This window comes from Bufo bufo, chromosome 1 (genome assembly GCF_905171765.1).
Source record: "Bufo bufo chromosome 1, aBufBuf1.1, whole genome shotgun sequence".
Lineage (NCBI taxonomy): Eukaryota > Metazoa > Chordata > Amphibia > Anura > Bufonidae > Bufo > Bufo bufo.
Genome location: NC_053389.1, coordinates 328,996,408 through 329,018,733, shown reverse-complemented (window position 1 = coordinate 329,018,733; position 22,326 = coordinate 328,996,408). Strand labels below are relative to the sequence as shown.

The 22,326-nt window shown below is 43.0% G+C and overlaps 1 protein-coding gene across 2 annotated transcripts in view; it reads left to right on the top strand.

Moving 5' to 3' along the window:
• The window catches only part of SLC25A48 (solute carrier family 25 member 48), a 166,886-nt gene that overhangs the window by 49,287 nt on the left and 95,273 nt on the right, over positions 1-22,326 (top strand). For both annotated transcript variants that reach the window (XM_040442224.1, XM_040442215.1), the window contains one exon: positions 6,691-6,948. In XM_040442224.1, the coding sequence (XP_040298158.1) occupies positions 6,691-6,948 (258 nt within the window). The remainder of the gene's footprint in view (positions 1-6,690; positions 6,949-22,326) is intronic.

The following is a 22,326-nucleotide window of genomic DNA, read 5'->3' as shown; positions in this document are numbered from 1 at the left end:
TTGTTTTCTGGGAGGGGGGAACTTTGAAGACCCGGGTCCCATTTTGGCTGAAGGGGTGGTCGTCTCTGCTCTTTATCCTGATTTGGAGGCAGAGGTTCAGGCAGCCCAGGCAGAGGCTCCTGATCTTTGTCCTCCTGGGAGGTTGTTTGTGCCTCTCGCTTTACGACACGAGGTTTTTAAGGAGCACCACGATATTGTCCTTGCTGGGCACCTGGGGAGTAGAGCCACAGTGGATCTCTTTGCTCGGAGATTATGGTGGCCGGCTCTTCGTAAGACGGTTGAGGGTTTTGTGGCAGCCTGCGAGACCTGCGCTTGTGCCAAGGTCCCTCATTCATGGCCATCGAGTTCTCTCCTCCCGTTACCCATTCCTTCCCGTCCTTGGACGCATCTGTCCATGGACTTCATTACGGACCTGCCTCGTTCCTCGGGGAAGACTGATTCTGGTAGTAGTGAACCGTTTTAGCAAAATGGCACATTTCATTCCCTTTCCTGGGTTACCCAATGCTAAGACGCTGGCGTAAACGTTTATTGATCATATTGTTAAATTGCATGGTATTCCTTCAGACATCGTTTCTGATAGGGGCACGCAATTTGTTTCCAGATTCTGGAAGGCCTTCTGTTCTTGCTTGGGGGTTCGGTTGTCATTCTCTTCTGCTTTTCACCCGCAGTCGAATGGTCAGACCGAACGCGTCAATCAGAATCTGGAGACATATCTGCGCTGTTTTGTGGTGGAGAATCAGGAGGATTGGTATTCTTTTTTGTTCCTTGCTGAGTTTTCTTTAAATAACCGTCGCCAGGAGTCCTCTGATAAGTCACCATTTTTTGGTGCATATGGGTTTCATCCGCAGTTTGGGACATTCTCTGGAGAGGGGTCTACTGGTTTACCTGCTGAGGAGAGATTTTCCTCATCTTTGTTATTTTTTTGGTAAAAGATTCAGGGTAATCTGAAGAGGATGAGTGAGAGATATAAGCGTGTGGTGGATAAGAGACGTGTGCCTGAATGTTGGTGATCTGGTGTGGTTGTCTACAAAGAATATCAAACTGAAGGTTCCCTCCTGGAAGTTGGGTCCTAAGTTTATTGGGCCTTACAAGATCTTGTCCCTCATCAATCCCGTTGCCTTCCATCTTGATCTTCCTCAGACTTGGAAGATCCATAATGTTTTTCACAAGTCACTATTAAAACCTTATGTCCAACTCACTGTACCCTCCTCTTTGACGCCTCCTCCGATTATTTTTGATGGTAATCTTGAATTTCAGGTCTCTAGGATTGTGGATTCTTGCATTATCCATGGTTCTCTTCAGTACCTCGTTCATTGGGAGCGTTATGGTCCTGAGGAGAGGATGTGGCTCCCAGTGGCGGACATTAAGCCACTCGTCTCATCAGGGCTTTCCATAGGGCTCTGAGTGTCCGGAGTCCACCCGTAGAGGGAGGGGTACTGTCACCGCCAGTTCTGTGAGAAGATCTGGCAGACGTTTTTCTCTACCTCTTGTATGATGTTCTTTGTTTTGGTTTCAAATTCTCATCTCCTTTCCTTCTGCCAGGTGTCACTTATTTCGACTAATCGTCTTCCTTTATAATCCCTCCCATACTGCCTCACTTTGGGGTTTATACTACTTCCTGGATGAGGTGTTCACTGCTGGAGGCTGCTTCTGCTGTTTGTACCGATAAGTCTTTTACTTTATTGTGTTTCCTTGCTGGCTTGATTCTAGGTGACCCTGACTCCGTCCGTATTAAGTGCAGGGAGTCGGTGGTCGTGTCCCCTCACTATTATAGGGTTTTCAGGTGTCACACAGTATTCGGTACACGGGCATGCAATCGTCTACCATACAGACCCTTGCATGTGCATAGCAGTCAGGGAGAGCACTTAGGGTTTTATAGGGCTCACCTATAAGCTCCTTAGTTTGGGATCAAGCCAGTCGCTCGTTTATTTATATGTTCCAGCTATCTGCTAACTTCATCCGTGACATTTGATGACAACACACCAGCAGACTTTGCCTTTGCCATCTATTTACAATTAAATCAGCTTCAGTAAGTTGAAAACATTCATGTGTTTTTATCTGCTCCATCTGTATTCGATCTCCACAGCACACAAGACATGACAGGAGAGCCTCTGCTTTGGAGTCCAAGTCCAGTTTCTTAAGATCAGGAGTTCCACCAGAATTGTGCGTAACATTCTTCCTCCCCGTGCAAAGCCTTAACAAACAGACTCCGTAGGCAAAAGAAAAATATATTTGTCGCTCAGCATTGCACTTATATGTTGAAAAGCCTTGTGTAGTGTAAAAGTAGAAAAATTAAGGGCCCACTTGCCGTTCAGCAGTGCAGTTATATGTGGTAAAGCCGTTTTTGCGGTGAAAATTTTTATGTGACACAGGCTTTTTTGGGGAAAATGTATGGGTGATTGTACACCTCCTTTTGCGGTATGGGCCGAATTACGTAGTGGTGAAATTTGTTATGTGAAACAGGCTTTTTTTAGGGAAATTGATGGGCGACTGTATACCTCCTTTTGCTCTATGGGCCGAATTACGCAGTGGTGAAATTCTTTATGTGACATAGGCTTTCTGTGGGAAAATTTATGGGTGATTGTACATACACCTCTTTTTGCAGTATGGACTGAATTACTTAGTGGTGAAATTTTTTATGTGACACTGGCTTTTTTGGGGAAAATGTATGGGTGATTGTACACCTCCTTTTGCGGTATGGGCCGAATTACGTAGTGGTGAAATTTGTTATGTGAAACAGGCTTTTTTGGGGGAAAATTGATAGGTGACTGTACACCTCCTTTTGCTGTATGGGCCAAATTACACAATGGTGAAATTTTTTTATTTCAAAGCAAACTCAGCTGCTCTGGATATCTTGTGAAGTCAATGTCTCCAAATATGCCGATCGCACGATTTACACCAAATATATCATTTTCATGTAGAGATCCAAGAATTATGTTGGAGGCATGTAGTGTATGCAAGATATATGTGACCCCTCTCATCACTCTTACGCTGTTCTGCACCTGGTTTGCCTGGGTGAACGGAGTCACACAGAGGAGGAACTGCTCCATGTCCTTCAGCAAGAAATCGAATCATGGCTTTCTCCACGACTACTGAAAATCGGAACCATGGTGATCGACAACGGAAAAAACATAGTGTCGGCGCTGCGTCAAGGAGGGCTGAGCCATGCGCCCTGCATGGCACACCTGTTCAATCTGGTTGTCGAGTGGTTCCTGAAGTCTTCCACCCATCTGCAAGACATCCTAACAATGGCTAGGAAACTTTGCATGCACTTCAGCCACTCGTACACCGCAAAGCACACCCTCCTTAACCTGCAGCGGCAAAACGGCATCCCCCAACATAAGCTGATATGCAAAGTTTCTACCCGTTGGAATTTCACCCTCCATATGTTTGACCGATTATACGAACAGAGAAAGGCCATCAACGACTTCTTAATGATGCAAGAGTAGTACCCTGTGTAACTTCGATGTCAGCCAGTGGCAGCTCATGCGTGACACCTGCCGTTTACTCAGTCCCGTTGAGGAGGCCATGTTATTTGTCAGTCGCCAGGATTACGGGATGAACAATGTCATTCCACTGCTGCATATCTTGGAACAGATGCTGGTAAATCTGGCTGTTCAGGGGACTGGAGATGTGACGCCTAGAAAGATGATGGCAGAGTTTGATCCATTTGTCTGTCAAGATCTCTGTTTACAGTCAGTGAACAGGAACATCATTTATCGCAAGGATATGTAAACACAAATCGATGGGGTATTAACCCCCAGAAGTAGGTCATCGGCTTGAAGGAGCAGTCATTTTCACAGCTCGAGGTATCCTCCCAGAAGCTTGTCCTCTGCACATCTGCCCACATAGCTGCCGAGAAGCAGAAGCGTCTTGCCATTGAAGTGGGCTCAGAGCTGAACCTAAAATCCAAATTTTCCTGTTTACCTGGACTCCAAGGAAAGGACAGAGATCCACTGGCTGTGCTCATACAGATTTCTTCCAAGCCTCCACTCACCAAGGCAAGCACAGAGGACCGGATTGTGTGGACAGGTTGGTTCTGCGGGACGTACACAGAGGACAATCTATTGGAGGTGTTACCAAAGACATTTACTTGCCTTCTGCTCTTCCTGTATAATGGCTCCAAGGCGCTCACAGCTATCATAGGGACATGGTTCCAAAGAAGCTAGGACTGTTGTAGTGATCAGTTCTCTGGATCTTATGTAGCTAGCAGCGATGTGGACCGGTTATGACGTGTCTAGATCAGTGTCGGCCACAGAGCTTGTTTTCTCTGTGCCCATCGAACCTCGCATGGACATTTCTTATGCCATCCACACAGAGGACTTCAAGACGTTATGGAATGATATTCATAAATCAAAGGACGAGGTCACATTGGAGGAAGTGGACAATTTATTCTAATTTCTTTACTCGCTGTTCTTCAGACACTTTAGAATCCACTTATCAGTAACCCAGCTCGTCAAGGTGATGGCATCTGTGGCATCAGCGCATTGTGATGGAAAAGTGAAGTTCCTTAGTAAGGACTACCTAAGTGTTGGGATTCATCACGGAGCTTGCCATCAATAACATCCAGTATTGAACACATGGGCGACTCTCATCTCTGACCTTGTCCACAATGTTCGGGCCCCCCTGGATGTCTTAGGATCCCTGCAGTGCTTACTACATGTTATACCGCTTCTTACTGTTCTGTTACAGCGGCTGTGAGACCTGCACATACTAAGGCTTATTAATAAAGATTTTCGGGTGTTGCCTGTACCGATCAGTTACCTTCCAGCTGTGATTGTGTAGCCTGCACTGTAGGAACGAGCTAGAGTCGGCGTGTTTGCTGGACTGTCCTCCAGTTATCAGCCATAACCCCATACATTTCATGATCAATATGCATTACCATCGTGGTCACCCAGACAGTGGTCGTCAATCCATTCTTGTTGATAAAGCACTTTTTTTTTTACGTTTCTCTTTTAAATCTTGTGATTTTGCCCCTTTCTGTGTTGTATTTTATGTATGTTAAATTAATGTCCTGTTTGTTAAATAAACATTGTTTTTTCTCCCCCGTTCAAAGAAAAAAAAAAGAATTGCCTTGTTTTTTGGTAGCCAAAAACAGGAGTGGGTACAAAACACAGAAGACATGCAAATATTCAGTTCACATATCATCTCTGTTTTGGATCCACTCCTGTTTTTTTTGGCATTAGCAATACTGATGGATTACTGACCAAATGCTGACCGAGTGAAGACGGATGCTCCACAGACAGGATCCGATTTTTGGGGTTTATTGTTCTGACGGATCAGAGGAAGGGCAAAAAAATCTGTGACATCAACACAAACTTACTGCTGACACCCTCTCCACTCGAGGAGCTCCCTTTTATAAGCGTTTAATAGAACAGGTTCTGTAGACATCTATGTGGAATCAGCTGACGAAAGTGTAAAAGGAGTGCGCTTCTTCTTGGCGCTAACTTTGACCTGTAAGGCTGAGTTCATACTTGAGTTATTTGGTCAGTTTGGCCCCGTGACTGCCCAAATAAGTGAAGTGTTCAGTGATTCTTAGAGCGATGCCTGTCATTTTCATGTCATACGGACTCACAGTATTATTTCACTGCCCACAACAGACTCCCTATGCGTGTTACTGTAAGGCACAGTGTTCTACACTACTATCAAGGCTCTCTGCAGCCAAGAAATAGCAGTTTTTAACATTTTTGCTGCGAAATTTGGCGAACCTGCGAATAGAATTTTTCAAGAATTCGCTCTTCTCTAATTATGGGATACTGAGTGCAGAATTATGGGGGAAACTAGATTTTTTTATTTTAGCACAAGGCAGCAACATAACAAAATGTAAAAAAAGTGAAAGGGTCTGAAGACTTTCAGAATGCATTGTATGGTATGTGGTTTGTTATAATATTCAAGAAACTTCTACTGTTTTTTTCCAGTACTTAATCTCTCCCAGTTCTAGGAAATAAATCCTGGCAGAACATTTTTATATAAATGAATTCAGTATGTGTTCTGGAAAGAAGTGAGAATAGAAAAAACTATTTGATAAAACCTAGACACCACGCTCAGTAAGTATAATAAAGACAAGTTAAACACATATTTTTTATTTTTATTTTAGCACAAGGCCTCAACATAACAAAATGTGAAAATAGTGAAAGGGTCTGAAGATTTTTTGAGTGCACTATAAGCAATTCACATATCTATTTCACTAAACACATGGCACTGTACAGTTACTGACCTATGGTTACTGTTCTCCCAGTGTTCTTTGGTTGCCCAGATATCTTCTTCAGCATTAATACTGTTTTTATAATATTTAGTAAGTGTGAGTATAACATTCTAGACTTGCTTTAGTCATATACAGTATTTCCAGGGGGAAAATATTTATGGAAGAATATCCAAAACGTTTGACCCAAGTCATATAATTTAAGGGCAATGGTACCAAATATTAATGAAATGTATGTATACTTTTGACTTTGCAGAAAGTAATAAAAATGCCTTAAAACATTATCTCTCTCATTATTCTGGCATTTGGCAGATAATAATAATTATGGTAATCCTAATTTATCAAAACAGGAACTATTTTTTCTGATTTTATGTCAGATATTGAGAAAAACATGCATATGTGTCTATTTATATAGTGTATGTAAACTTCTAGCTTCAACTGTATATATGTATATATATATAAATCTCAATTATCTGTTATATTTACAGAGGTTGTATCACTGACTCAAAATACATCCATACATCATTATAAAAGAACCTACAAAGGTCCAGTACATTGCGTGAACTGCATCCTGAGGAAGGAAGGCCTTTTGGGGATGTATCGTGGAGCAGGAGCAATGCTTCTGAGGGACATTCCAGGATATTGCTTGTACTTTATACCCTACATATATTTAAGCGAATGGCTGAAATTAGATCGTCACACAACGCCAAGTGCTTTGTCTGTGTGGCTGGCAGGTGGCATTGCAGGTATGTAACAGCTGCACTTCAAATGGGAAGAATCATTCTGATTATAATTTGATTGTTGTTATTCATACCATCCAACTGGGGAAATTATGGTTTAAGAACTTGGTATAAATACTAAAGATTACAAAGGTTTTAAAATGCATATAGTGTATACTCTTAAACAAAATTCACACAAGTCAAGCATAGGTTAGTTCTCATTTGATACAAATGACAGTGATATCCCAATATGATATCTATGTTTTTAGTTAAGACAAGGTGGTTCTATTCCAAAGAGTTAAAGGGGTTTTCATAGAGTAAATAAAAGAATAGGACAGGTAAATATAATAAGATAAAAAACATAATACTTTCCTTTTAAATCTTCTACTTCTTCAGCACCATTTTTTTGGAGGTTTTCTGCTGATTTTTGTACCCTGGCCACAGTGCAGCATTGATGTCAGTTGGTACCTGATCACTTCTAGGATATAAACATAGACCATTGGGCCACCAGAGCATCAGCACTGATGTACAGTAGTAGGGGAGTTAACAGCTCTTATGACAACTCAGTTCTAGTAACCGCAGTTGGAGGAAAAAGTAAGTGAACCCTTAGGAATTTCTTGGTTTGATTACCATTAAAATATGGCCTGATTGTTATCTTAGGCACAATTATAACTAAACTAATAACACTGAAACAGTTATACAGTTCATGTCTTTTATTAAGTACTTTGAATAAACATCCACGGTTATGAGAAAAAATGAGTGATCCATTTAATAACTTCTCCAAGTTCCAATTGCTGTTCACCATGCTATCAGTTCATTTATCTTGTGTGGGCCCAAACACAGTTTTAACTGGCACGAAGAAACAAAGGCTGTCAGAGTGTGTTCTATACGATCAACAGATTGAGGTCAGGGCAGGCAGCAAAATGTTGATAGGGAGGTACGGCAGAGGTCAGGTCAATGAACAAATGCAGAATGCAGTAAACGGGCAGAAGGTTGGTACATGGGCAGACAATTGAACAAACTTCTTTGCAGGATACTAGAAAACACTAGAAAACCTGTTGCTCAGGCACCCTACCAAGGTGCCTTAAATACCACAGGGTTGCCAACCAATGGCTGGTAAAGATTACAGCGTGCATGTTGGGCCCTTAAAGAGCAGGGTGGAGAACATGCCCCACGAGCAGAAGAAGAGTGGCTGCAGCCCTTGTAGAGATGCCGCAATTTCGGCGGCCAGGACCACAAAGATGGAGACAGCGGGAGGTGCGTCTGAACTAGTTGAGCGAATCGAAGTTAACGAAGTGGACATCGATCTGAATTTCAGGAAAAAGTCCATTCGTCATGAAGGCGAATTTCCTCACAGTTCATTGTAAAAAAAATTGAAATGACAATAAAAAAATTGTGTAGAGGCTGTCGTGGCCATCTTAATTGAAGGAAAAGCACAAAATCTCATGCGTGCTGACTTCTGACATAATCACATCAGGGTTAGCCACTCTCAGAATATCCATATAACTGGAGTATAACTGGAGTAAGAATAGAGTTCATAAAGGAGCCAGCTGGTACAGGGAGGACAGATGGGTGGAGATGTAGCTAGTGAGCAGCAGCACTTTAATGCAGTCAGCTACATAACCAACACCCCACATTACGACAGTGTGTCTTGTCCATCCCCTCTGTAGTTCAGGAGTCTCCTCATGAGCTCCATTCCTTCAGAGATTCAGCTTAAGATCATCTGTGTTCAGGATCATAATCCCTGATAAGTAGAAAAGGAGGCTGAGGCAGCTCTTTAGCTCAGTGTTCTGAAGTAACTTGTTATGCCTTGTGATTAAGACAGGTTTTATGTGTACTACTAGAATGGTGGCCATTTTATTTTCCCTGTTGTTTGCTCCCCAGACATTATCAGTAGTGATGGACGAACATCGGCCGGGATGATTTCCGAACGCGTGTTTGCGATCAAATGTTCGCGAACCGCCCGTTCACATCGCGCCCATTGACTTTATTAGCAGCTGAACCTGACAAACCTTCAGGTCATATTTGCAGCCACCAAATACAAACTATTAGTGCACAAATAGTCCCACAACATGGACAGTGATATACCAGAGGGGGAACATTGGCAAAAATTCCCACAAAAAATGTGTATTTTAATCAGGGGCCATTTTTATGCATCTTAAAGGTAAGCTCTCAAAAATGTGCCCTGCTGGAGCCTAGAAGATTTTTTATTTCCTACTGGTATGATGTATACAAATGTGCAGCACTCCACGTTTTTGTATCCTGCAGAGTGCATTAATAAAATGCATATGTTAACGTAATTTTTTTTTCTAGCATTGAAATGTATAGTGAACGGACGCCACTGTATGGCATCAGTCTGAGGCATACGTTAAAGCATACACTTTTGGTATTCATTAAATGGATGGCAAAAATAGGATGTGAACCCAGCCCTAGTGTCAGAATAAGCACCAGTACACAGCGGAGCAGCGTGGCAGAGAGGGGAGGCCGCCATGTAATGACAAAGCGCTACCAGGTCCTGGTGGTCAAGGATGAGGACTGTGTTTCCAAAGGATCATTTTCTACTAGGAAATACAGGGCACAGTATAATACACAAGAATCTATATAATATAAAGATAAAAGCCCTACCCCCGAATAATAATACAATTAGGTGGTCATTTATCATAAAAAAAGACATCTGTTAGGCGTATTTCTGACACAGATTGTGGCGCAAAGGTCCTTAGCACCCCGATCTGCATATTTTTCCCGCTCATACCAGGTCTAAAAAAGGATGGCATGGGCAGGGAAAGGGATACAGTTATGGCCATCCAGTTATTTGATACCATCACCATACATTGACCGGATAACACCTCTGTACAGTGACCCGATAACACCGCCATACCGTGATGGGATAAAAGGGTATAAGAGTGCACAGTACATTGAATGACTAGGGGCACTGCACAGGGTGTGGTAAGATGGCACAATGCAGGATATAAGGGGGCACAGTATGGGGTGAGGGACACAGTACGGGGTGGGGGGCACAGTCACATAACCCTGTGACATTAGAAGATCCATATGGTGAATGCGGTTCATACACCACCATAATGAGAGGCAGAGGAGTGAGACAGGGGTGTGATTATGTGGCTAGAGATAACAAATGTAACTGTCGGCCAAATCAGGCCCCAAAAATTAGCCTATAGGCATTCACCTAACAGCAAAAAGCTTTGGATTATGTGGCTGGAGATACATTAGGCAGTCACAGGACAAATATGTAACTGTCGGCCAGTACAGGCCCCAAAAATTAGGCATTCACCTGACAGAAAAGGCCTTTTATGCCGCTGTATATACATAAGGCAAGGACCATTCTTTGTTCTGTGTGGTGGCAGATATGTGTGGGCTGGCATGGGGAAATTCAAATACAAGTGGTCATCACAGGTGTTGAATTCCTCCGAGATCCATGCCTCATTCATTTTTAAAAATGTGAGGTAGTCCACACTGTTGTGAGCTAGGCGAGTGCGCTTATCAGTCACGATCCCCCCTGCTGAACTGAACGTCCTTTCGGACAGGACACTCGCCGAGGGGCAAATCAAGAGTTACATGGCAAATTGTGCCAGCTCCGGCCACAGGTCAAGCCTGCACACCCAGTAGTCAAGGGGTTCCTAGCTTCTCAGAGCGTCCACATCGGTCGTTAACCAGATGTAGTCGGACACCTGTCTGTCTAAGCGTTCCCTGAGGCTCGATCCGGAGGGCGGCTGTCGATGGGTTGTTTGCAAGAATGATCTCATATACGAAGTGACCAACACATTGTCACACCGCTCTCTTTTTGCAGGCGCGGTAGGATTGGTACCAGCACCTGTTTGGCTGTGTGCGGAAATTCCTCTGCCAGTGCCCGTGACAACAGAATGCAGCATCTCTCGCAGCAAGGCCTGGAAATGCTACATTCTGACAGCCCTCTGTGATACTGGTAACATGTCCGCCATTTTGTGTTTGTACCGGAAGTCTAAGTACGTTGCCACCCAGTACAGGTCATTGACCTTTATGCTTTTTATACGGGGGTACCTCTTCAAACACTGAAGCATGAAGGACCCTATTTGCACTAAATTGGAAGCGGTGGAGCTCCCTGGCTCCTACTTATCGCCGAGGAGAATGTCGTCCTCGGTCTCCTCCCCCCAGCCACGGACAACACCAGGGATCCCCGAAAAGTTTAAAGCCTGCTCTTCTTGCTCCTCCTCCTCCCCCCAGCCACCATCCTCCTCTGACTCCTCTTCAGACTCCTGCTGACTTGTCTCAGATGAAGTAGTCCCCCTGGGAATTCATTCAGCACTGCGACTTCCTCATCTTCCAGCTCCTGCTCCTCGATGGCTTGATCAATGACACGATGCAATGCACGCTCCTCCAGAAAGAAGGCATAAGGTACGATGTCACTCATAGCGCCCTGGCTGCCACTGACCAGTTTGGTGATCTCATCAAATGGCCGCAGAAGTCAGCATGCGTTGCGCATGAGCAGCCACTGGCACGGTGAAAAGAAACCAAGCTCCCCAGAACCTGTCCTGCCGCAAAGTTCGTACAGGTAGTCGTTAACGGCACGTTTCTGCTGGAGCAGCCTATCAAGCATATACAAGGTGGAGTTCCATCACGTCGAGCAGTCGCAAATCAGACATATGACGGGCAAGTGGTGTCGCCGCTGAATGTCAGCAAGACGAGCCATGGCCATGTAAGATCTTCTAAAATGGCCAGAGATTTTCCTGGCCTGCCACAAGACGTCCTGGACCACAGGGTATTTGGCAAGGAATCGCTGCATGACTAAGTACATGACGTGTGCCATGCATGGCACATTTGTCATTTTGCCCTGTTTCAGCGTGCTCAGCAGATTGTCGCACACCACTTTACCAACTGTCAAATTGAGCGGGGTTAGCCACTGATCGGCCTTTGACCGCAGAGCTGAAAGCAGTGCAGGACCAGTGTGGCTCTTGACTTCCAGGCACAACAGCCGCAGCACAGCCTGGCAAAGTCTCACCTGGCACTTCGAATAGGTTCTGGAGAGCTTGGGGGGTGCAGCGGAAAAGGCGGTAGCAGTGGAAAAGGAGGAATCAGCCAAGGAGGAGATGGAGGATGGAGTAGGAGGAGGAGAAGAAGACGCAAGCCTGCATGTAATCCGTGGCGGTAACACCAAATCCACACGGGTACCACGGGCTACATGCTTGACGGCCGTTAGAAGGTTCACCCAGTGGGCAGTAAAAATTATGTACCTTCCTTGATAGTGTTGGCTCGCTCCAGATACATTTTCAGTCTGCTTGGGCACCCATGTGATGTCCATCGACACGTCATCATTGTCACCTTCACCACCTCTGACATTAGAGATCTCGGAGTAGGCAGCAACAGCGGGGACCACCCTGATCTGGGTACTGTCGCCAGACTGCTGGGTTGCGGCCGCTGCTACTTCCTCTTCCTCATCCGATGCCAAGAATGGCTGCGCATCCGTAAGGTCTGGGAATGGATGGGAAAATAATTCCTCTGACCGGTGGTGGTGTCTTTGTGGGTGCACACAGCAGAGAGTGAGGAGGGTGCAGATACAGAGGATGAGGAGGGTGCGGAAGCGGAAGGCTGAGTGAGCCACTCAACCAACTCTGGTGTATCCTTTGAAGTTATCGCACGCGTCTTCTCCAACTTCCCGCTTAGGCTCCAGCCTGGTGCACCTGCCCGACCTCTACCACCTCTGCGGTACAGTCTACGGATCCGCAAAACAAGGACACCTGCAATGTGCGTTCTGCATTTTGCAGACCGCAAATCGCCAGCACTATAATAGAAAATGCCTAATCTTGTCCGCAATTGCGGACAAGAATAGGATATGTTCTATTTTTTTAGGGAACGGAATTGCGGACCCGGAAGTGCGGATCCGAAAATGTGGCTCCGGACAGCACATAGTGTGGCCGCATAGAAATGAATGGGTCCGCAATTCCGTTCTGCAAAATGCGGAACAGAAATGCGGACTTGTGAATGGACCCTAAGCAGTATTTGTGGAAGAAGGTAAATCGCAGCCCTCAATAAGTATTTGCTGGAAACTGGTATATGGCACCCCTCAATCAGTATTTTGTGGAAGCAGGTGTATTGCAGCCCTCAATCAGTATTTGGTGGAAAAAGGTATATAGCAATATAGCACCCCTCAATTAGAATTTTGTGGAAGAAGATATATAGCACCCCTCAATCAGTATTTGGTGGAAGCAGCTGTATCGCAGCCCACAATCAGTATTTGGTGGAAACAGGTATATGCCACCCCTCAATCAGTATTTTGTGGAAGAAGGTATATAGCACTCCTCAATCAGTATTTAGCGGAAACAGGTATATAGCACCCCTCAATCAGTATTTGGCGGAAACAGGTATATGGCACCCCTCAATCAGTATTTTGTGAAACCAGGTGTATCGCAGCCCTCAATCAGTATTTGGTGGAATAAGGTACAGTACAGACCAAAAGTTTGGACACAACTTCTCATTCAAAGCGTTTTCTTTATTTTCATGACTATGAAGGCATCAAAACTATGAATTAACACATGTGGAATTATATACATAACAAACAAGCGTGAAACAACTGAAAATATGTCATATTCCAGGTTCTTCAAAGTAGCCACCTTTTGCTTTGATTACTGCTTTGCACACTCTTGGCATTCTCTTGATGAGCTTCAAGAGGTAGTCCCCTGAAATGGTCTTCCAACAGTCTTGAAGGAGTTCCCAGAGATGCTTAGCACTTGTTGACCCTTTTGCCTTCACTTTGCGGTCCAGCTCACCCCAAACCATCTCGATTGGGTTCAGGTCCGGTGACTGTGGAGGTCAGGTCATCTGGCGCAGTACCCCATCACTCTCCTTAATGGTCAAATAGCCCTTACTTTCAAAGTTTTCCCAATTTTTCGGCTGACTGACTGACCTTCATTTCTTAAAGTAATGATGGCCACTCGTTTTTCTTTACTTAGCTGCTTTTTATTCTTGCCATAATACAAATTCTATTCAGTAGGACTATCAGCTGTGTATCCACCTGTGTATCCTCCTCAACGCAACTGATGGTCCCAACCCCATTTATAAGGCAAGAAATCCCACTTATTAAACCTGACAGGGCACACCTGTGAAGTGAAAACCATTTCAGGGGACTACCTCTTAAAGCTCATCAAGAGAATGCCAAGAGTGTGCAAAGCAGTAATCAAAGCAAAAAGTGGCTACTTTGAAGAACCTAGAATATGACATATTTTCAGTTGTTTCACACTTGTTTGTTATGTATATAATTCCACATGTGTTAATTCATAGTTTTGATGCCTTCAGTGTGAATCTACAATTTTCATAGTCATGAAAATAAAGAAAACTCTTTGAATGAGAAGGTGTGTCCAAACTTTTTATCTGTACTGTATATAGCAATAGCACCCTTCAATCAGTATTTAGTGAAAGAAGGTATATGGCACCCCTCAAACAGTATTTGACGGAAACAGGTATATGGTACCGCTCAATCAGTAGTTTGTGGAAGCAGATGTATCGCAGCCCTCAATCAGTATTTGGTGGAAGAAGGTATATAGCAATAGCACCCCTCAATCATTATTTTGTGGAAGAAGGTATATAGCACCCTTCAATCAGTATTTGGCAGAAACAGGTATATAGCATCCCTCAATCAGTATTTTGTGGAAGAAGGTATATGGCACCCATCAATCAGTATTTTGTGGAAGCAGGTGTATCGCAGCCCTCAATCAGTATTTGGTGGAAGAAGTTATATGGCACTTCTCAATCAGTATTTGGCAGAAACAGGTGTATAGCACCCCTCAATCAGTATTTTGTGGAAGAAGGTATATAGCACCCTTCAATCAGTATTTGGCGGAAACAGGTATATAGCACCCCTCGATCAGTATTTGGCGGAAACAGGTATATAGCAATCAGTATTTTGTGGAAGCAGGTGTATCGCACCCCTCAATCAGTATTTGGTGAAAGAAGTTATATAGCAATAGCACCCCTCAATCAGTATTTGGCGGAAACAGGTATATAGCACCCCTCAATCAGTATTTGGCCGAAACAGGTATATAGCACCCCTAAATCAGTATTTGGTGGAAGAAGGTATATAGCAATATCACCCCTCAATCAGTATTTTGTGGAAGAAGGTATATAGCACGCTTCAATCAGTATTTGGCGGAAACACTTATATTGCACCCCTCAATCAGTATTTGGCATAAACAGGTATGTAGCACCCCTCAATCAGGATTTGGCGGAAACAGGAATATGGCACCCCTCAATCAGTATTTTGTGGAAGCAGGTGTATTGCAGCCCTTAATCAGTATTTTATGGAAGAAGGTATATAGCACCCCTCAATCAGTATTTGGCGGAAACAGGCATATGGCACCCCTCAATTAGTATTTTGTGGAACCAGGTGTATCACAGCCTTCAATCAGTATTTGTGGAAGAAGGTATATAGCAATAGCATCCCTCAATCAGTATTTGGTGGAAGAAGGTATATAGCACCCCTCAATCAGTATTTGGCGGAAACAGGTATATAGCACCTCTAAATCAGTATTTGGCGGAAACAGGTATATGGCACCCCTCAATCAGTATTTTGTGGAACCAGGTGTATCACAGCCCTCAATCAGTATTTTGTGGAAGAAGGTTATTAGCAATAGCATCCCTCAATCAGTATTTGGTGGAAGAAGGTATATAGCACCCCTCAATCAGTATTTGGCGGCAACACTTATATAGCACCCCTCAATCAGGATTTTGTGGAAGAAGGTATATCGCAGCCCTCAAGCAGTTTTTTGGGGGGCAACAGGTATATCACACCCATTGCAATTACTTACTCCATTAGCGTTTGTCCCTCTATCTAGCTGCGGTATCCCAGCAGAACCGCACACAACTGCTGCACAATACAAATACACTATAATATAATTTCTATGTTAGAAAGTATATTATAAGTACATCACACCCCTCTATATCTCACCTATCGATAGCACACCTATACCAGTCCTTAAAAGGACTTTTGTGACCCTATTAGCTAGCGTTTGGTGTCCCTAACTGTCCCTGCTCCAAAATGCAACCTCTCCCTACACTGGCAAAACACATAATGTAAAATAGCTGCCAGATCGGGTTATGTTATAGGGTTGGGGGTGTGTTCATGTGCTGAAACGTCTCAATTGGCTGTCCTGTCCCACCAGATGGATGTGTCATGGGTCAAAGTTCGGCGCTATGCAAAAAAATATGGTGCGTGCGAATCTCGCCATATGTTCGCAAACCCATTCATTTTAATGGGGCTGCAAAAAATGTGTGCTGTCCGCATCTGTATGTCTGTTCTTCAGTTCCACAAAAAAGATAGAAAGTTTTGCAGACAAGACTAGGCATTGTTACAATGGGTCCGCAAAAAGAATGGATGCTACATGGACGTCACGTGGGCATCATCCATATCTTTTGCGGATCCATGTTTTTTAAAAAAAATAAAAAATAAACATAAACATAAAAATTTAAATAACCCCCTTTCCCAAAAATAAAAGAACTAAAAAAATAAATAAATACACATCATGGGTATAGCCATGTGCGAAAATGCCTATAGTATAAAAATATCTTCCACATATGGCAAACGGTGAAATGGAAAAAGGTGTTATAATGGCTGATTCACGGCTTTTGATCCTTCATTTTCTAAAAAAATAAAAATAAAAAGTGATCAAAAAGTCATACACAGCCCAGAATGGTATCAATAAAAAGTACAGATAGCTTACGAAAAATGAGCCTGCACACAGCTCCGTACACATAATTACACAAAAGCTATAGGGGTCAAAATATGTAGCCGAAATTTTTTGTAACATTTTTTTTCCAACTTTTTTTATATCAAAACACAAGAATGGCCAAGTCAGAGCCACCACCTTAAACCCTTTTTGAGATGCTGTTGCATGACCTAAAGAGGGCTATTCACACAATGCATCCCAGCTATTGATGACAACACATTTCAGGGAAGAATGGTCCAAAACTCCTCCCCAATGTTGTATAAATCTTATTTGCAGCTAGAGGAAATGTTTGCTAGGAGTGATAGCTGCTTAAGGAGGATCTACAGGCTTCAGAGTTCACTTACCATTTCTTCCTGCACAATGGATGTTTACTCAATGTATTCAATAACATACATGAACAACTGTATGTGTATTATCAACAGCAAGGCAGAAACAGTACACCTTAAACAATCAACTCACAGGTCTTTCAACAGCAAGTCTGAATGTGGTAATTTAGGTGATAGTTGGGGAGGGCAAAGCACAACCCGGTACAAATCAGGTCTTCTCTACAGATGACTCCATAAGCCCTGCTCTCTTATGGCTGTGGTGCCTCACACACCACTCAGGCCAACACTTTGCCAGCTTGGCTTCTAGCAGTCTAGCTGGGCCATACACCACTTGTTTGCATGCCCACTGCTTCACCACTACTGCTGACTGCACCAAAAATTCAATTGACTCCTTTTTGGGAACAGGGAGGCTCCTCCAAGGTGGATCAATCCGTACATTCACCTGCTGTCCTCCACTGTCATAGTGAATTGTTTAAACACCTCAAAGACTGTACTTAACCCATCCCACCATAACAATAGCACAATACACACCTTTATTAAATCAGTCCAACAAATACAGTATGACATGAGTCTGCATAATTTTCCCCAGTATGACAGTTGTATTCCCCACACCCTTAAACCTTGACCAGTCTGTCGTGTGCCATTCTTGGCACATCTCTCTGGAACAATCCATGGTGTAATAACAACAAAATGCAGTGTCTAACACTAGACTATAACAAGTCTCAGTTCAAGACAGTTCAAGGAAAGGAACCAGCTTGGCTAACCCAGGGTCCCCTGGTTAACTCCCATGTTGACAACCATGTGTACTTCCACTGACACTGGAGCCTGCTCCAATAATTTAGAGAGTCTCAGGCCTCTGTACTTTTACTTAGTGGCCGCTCCCTCTGCTGTGCTTGCTACCAGCCCCAGAGCTCCAACCAGAGTCACCCGCCTGCTTCTCGCCTCACTAGCTGTAGATGTACAAGTCACCAGTCCCAAGGGGACACCCTCTTCCAGCCCTGCAGCAAGTTCCAGATTAGGGAAGGCCACCAACCCCTTTGGATCCAAAATGTCCTTACAATTCAACTATGCTATTTCCCTAACTCGGAAACAGCATAGCTTGCTGTGCTACGCTGTTTTCATAGCTCCCATGCTCCCAATGCTAGCTACTGAAACTGAGACTGCTGGGCTGCTGTGCTGTTTCCCAGCCACCTGGTGGTTGAGGCTTTGTCTCATTTCACCTTAGTAGCAGCAAGATGAGAAAACTTCTTTAAATAACTATGGTTTTTTTTTTTCTTACTGCTGCATTTCAAGAGCCATGCCTCCATCATACCTTTTTTCCTCATGTGATTTCATACCAAATGATAATATTGTAATGTTTGTCTTGCATTTTGTACTATGCAGTAAATTAACTAACTTTATAATATGAGATGGTACTAGAGAAGAGCAAACCTCTTTGTCATGTCCATTTAGTCAAATTGTTTACAAAAATGTTTTTGTGGCCAAATCAATTCTACACGAATCAAATAGGCTCCAATTGGCCTGAAAATTGGTATATAACACTGTGAGGTCTAGGAATTTTTCTCTCTTCTTCACCCATCGCTTTTAAGCTCTTTAACGCAAAGACAGCAATAGCAAATAATGTCAGAGTGACACTGACATATATAACTATGGGTAAATGCATGATTGACAGTGTTAACAGACAGTGTGTTGTATTGGTAACAAATTAGGCAACTTGCTAACAAATACACCACTTCAGGTTCAGATAATCTTTAAAGAGAGACTACACATACCACCCTAAGAATAGTAAAATAATTAAGTAAATTTATTAAAGGAATAAGTGTAATTAGGCAAATGTATGTCATTTTTAGCAAAATTAGGTAAATACACCAACACCAGACAAAAGACAAAACACAACTTCTAATTACATACTTACAACCACACGTCATCTAGAGTCCTGACTACATCCAGAATGAAGGTACTTATATCACCAATTGAGTTTAGCATCATCTGACAACACAAATCAGCTGAGGAGCTCTGTTCAGCGAAAAGATGTCAGAGACTCGATTGGGGGCAACAGTTTTCTACGCATATATGTCTACCTCATAGATGAACTCCAATGGCTTGCTGAAGCAGTCCAGCTTTTATACTGTTTTAACCAAAGAGCTTCACCCCCTAATGGAATGTAGCTAGATTGCCCAATCCATAATGTTCACTGTCCATATCTTGGTTTTCTGGTATTATTTTGGATCTTGGAGTGGCCAATTCTCCGATCCGCAATACATCAGAATCCCAAAGGAAACTATGCAGACAATGCTAACTCTCTTGAACACACACCTTTCCCAACAGATCATTGTTCATTTACACATCATCAACTACATAGGACAATACCTTGTACACATGTTTTCTGTGTCCAGTCTATCAGATAAAATGAATAAAGATTTCTACAAACATTTCTACACCAGTTTCTTTGCCCATTTCATCAGACAGACATGGACAAGGTCTCAAATAAACAGTTAAGACAAATAACAAAGACATAGTTTAATCTTTAGGATACCGGAGGTTTTTTCATTTTTGTGTTTTCATTTTTCTTCCCTATCTTTCTTGAGCCATAAAACATTTTTATATTTCCATTCAAAAACTGTATGGGGGATTATTTTTTGTGGGACAAGTTGTACTTTCTAACACCACCATTAATTATGGCATACAATGTAGTTGGAAGCGGTAAAAAAATTCCAAATGGGGTGGAATTGGAAAGAAAACGCTATTCCTCCACTGTTTTACGTGTTTTGTTTGCACTGTGTTCCATTTGCGGCAAAACTGACCCATGCCCTTCATTCTCTGGGTCAGTACGATTACAACGATACCCCATATGTATAGGTTTTTTATGTCTAAATAGTGTAAAAATAAATGTAAACTTAAAAAATCACCATATTCTGACCCCCATAACTTTTTTATAGTTATATCAACTGAGCTGTGTGGGGGCTCATTTTTTTGCGGGACAATCTAAAGTTTTTAATGATACCATTTTGAAGTGTGTGTGACTTTTTGATCACATTTTATTATATTTTTTTGGGTAAGAGAAGCAATGAAAAATTGGCAAATTGGCCATTTTGAGCCTTTTTTCTGTTACGCCATTCGCCGTATTGAAAAAATATTTTTTATATTTTAATAGTACAGGCGTTTTTTGTTGCGGTGATACCCATGATGTTTATATTTTGTTAGTTAGGTATTTATTTTTTTATTATACGGAAAGGTGGGTGTTTTTTTATTTTAAACAAGCATGTATTTTTAAACTGGACTTGTTAAGAATTGCTAATTTCTTGAGTTGGCCTGCCATGCCATCTGGTGGCCAAAATAAGAATTGCAGTTTGAATGTTCTCAGCCTCTTCAGTGAGGCTGAGCGCATTCAAACCTATTACCGGCATTGGCCGCTGGGGATGATGGTAACACTCCCGGAAGTGCATTTAGATGCCGTGATCTCACTTGATCACGGCATCTAAAGCCTTTAATTACCGCGATCGGCATTATTGCTGGTTACAGTAATTAGCTGCAGGTCTCTGCTGTTTGAAACAGCAGAGACCTGCCGGCCATGACGCCCGCTACATGTGCGAGCGGGCACCATGTTTGCCTATGGCTCCAGCGCCGTACATGTACGGTGCTGGTAGCGAAAGGGTTAGCTATTCAAGTACAAACATTGCCAAACAGTCTTCAATTCATTCAGAGGTGAGGACAATTTTATCAGACCCAATGGATTCCAAATGATCAGAGACATATTCATATTCACACTTTAAGTGTTTAAAAACACACTGCACTGTCACATATGTTTTGCTTTTTTATATTATAAACCTTCCAAAAATTTCCCTTATTGGGGGCAGATGGTGTTTAAACACACACACAGAGTTATCAGAAAAAAGTGGTTTGTTAGGACAAAGTGTACAAAAAAGATCTCTATTCCTATTTATACACACATATATTAATGCCATAGAAAAGAGTGGCTTGTTCTTCACACGCTTCCAAAAATTTTATGTTAACAGGGCAGAATGGCTGCCCATATTTATACACACACACAAGTGTTAATTGTCAGAAGGAACAGTGACGTGTTCTGAAGTTGAAAAAGCAAAGAAAATGTTCTCTTATTTGGGAGCAGCAGTAGTACAGTGTGGATAGGGTAGGGTGTGAGAGGTAAAAGTCTCAGCCATATTAGCGCCAGGAGGAGCAGCACAGCCTTGAACAGACAATGCAATAAGTGGATATTTGTGCATCTGTGTTGGGGTAGTAGTAGTGTCAGCTATTTATGGGTATTGGTATTAGAGGTAGGGGACATTAGCAGCATGGAGTAGCAGCTGCAGTGGTTGCAGCAGCAGACGTATGGTATAGAACTTGATGGTTGGTAGGTAGGCACACAGCCGCAGTGGCATGATGGGTCACCATCAGCAAAGGTAGATCTATTCATCGTCCTCAGCCAGAAGTATGTGAAAATTCTCAGTCATCTATGCTTGATTCATCTAGACAAAAATTATGCTCTGTACTCTGGTGGGGGACAATTCTGTCCATTTGGATGTGACAACACCACCTGCCATGCTGAAAACTCTCTCTGAGATGATACTGGAGACGGTACAAGGAAGTACAGAGAGAGTAACCTGGGCCAGTTCTGGCCACTGTTCTATTCTGGCTGCCCAGAAGTCCATGGGGTCAGATAACACAGTATGCACTGCGTAAAGGCCAGAGGCTAGGTAGGACTTTGATGATTTGCGTCAGCCTGGCACAGCACATGGAAAAACTGCTCCATCATGTTGATGATACTGAACTGCTTACTGCTGCTTGTGGAAGAGGATTTGGTGGGCGGCGTGTGACTAGACGGGGGGGCAGAGAAGGCACGTGAGCAGCAGGCATCTGCTCGCCAAAAGCTGCAGCAAGCTGCTTACGCAGCTAGTCTTGGTAATAAAGCAAGATAGCCTCCCTTTCGCCGACTGGAAAACATTCAGCCATTTTGCCTTGTTAGAAAGGGTCTAAAAGCAGGTTATCCAGCAATAATCAGATATGAACGATACTCACATCATTATGTAAGCATGCAGGTTGCCATGCTCTCCAGCATACTTGAGGACCCAGTTCTATTATTAAACGGCACTACTAAAATTGCAAGTGTTCTTCTGTAATTTAAAGCAAACCTTTCACCAGGATTTCACTTAATAAACTATTACCAGTACCTTATAGATTATCCTCATTGTGTTTCAATGCATTCTTGTGCCGCTTTCCGTACAAGCGCGGTCCCGGCGACTGAGCCGGGTGTCAGTTACACCATTATTACAAATTTATAATGGTAATAATGCAGTTTTTGCTGTAAAATGCTTTTGCTATAACGGTGAACAGTATCTTGCAGTAATATA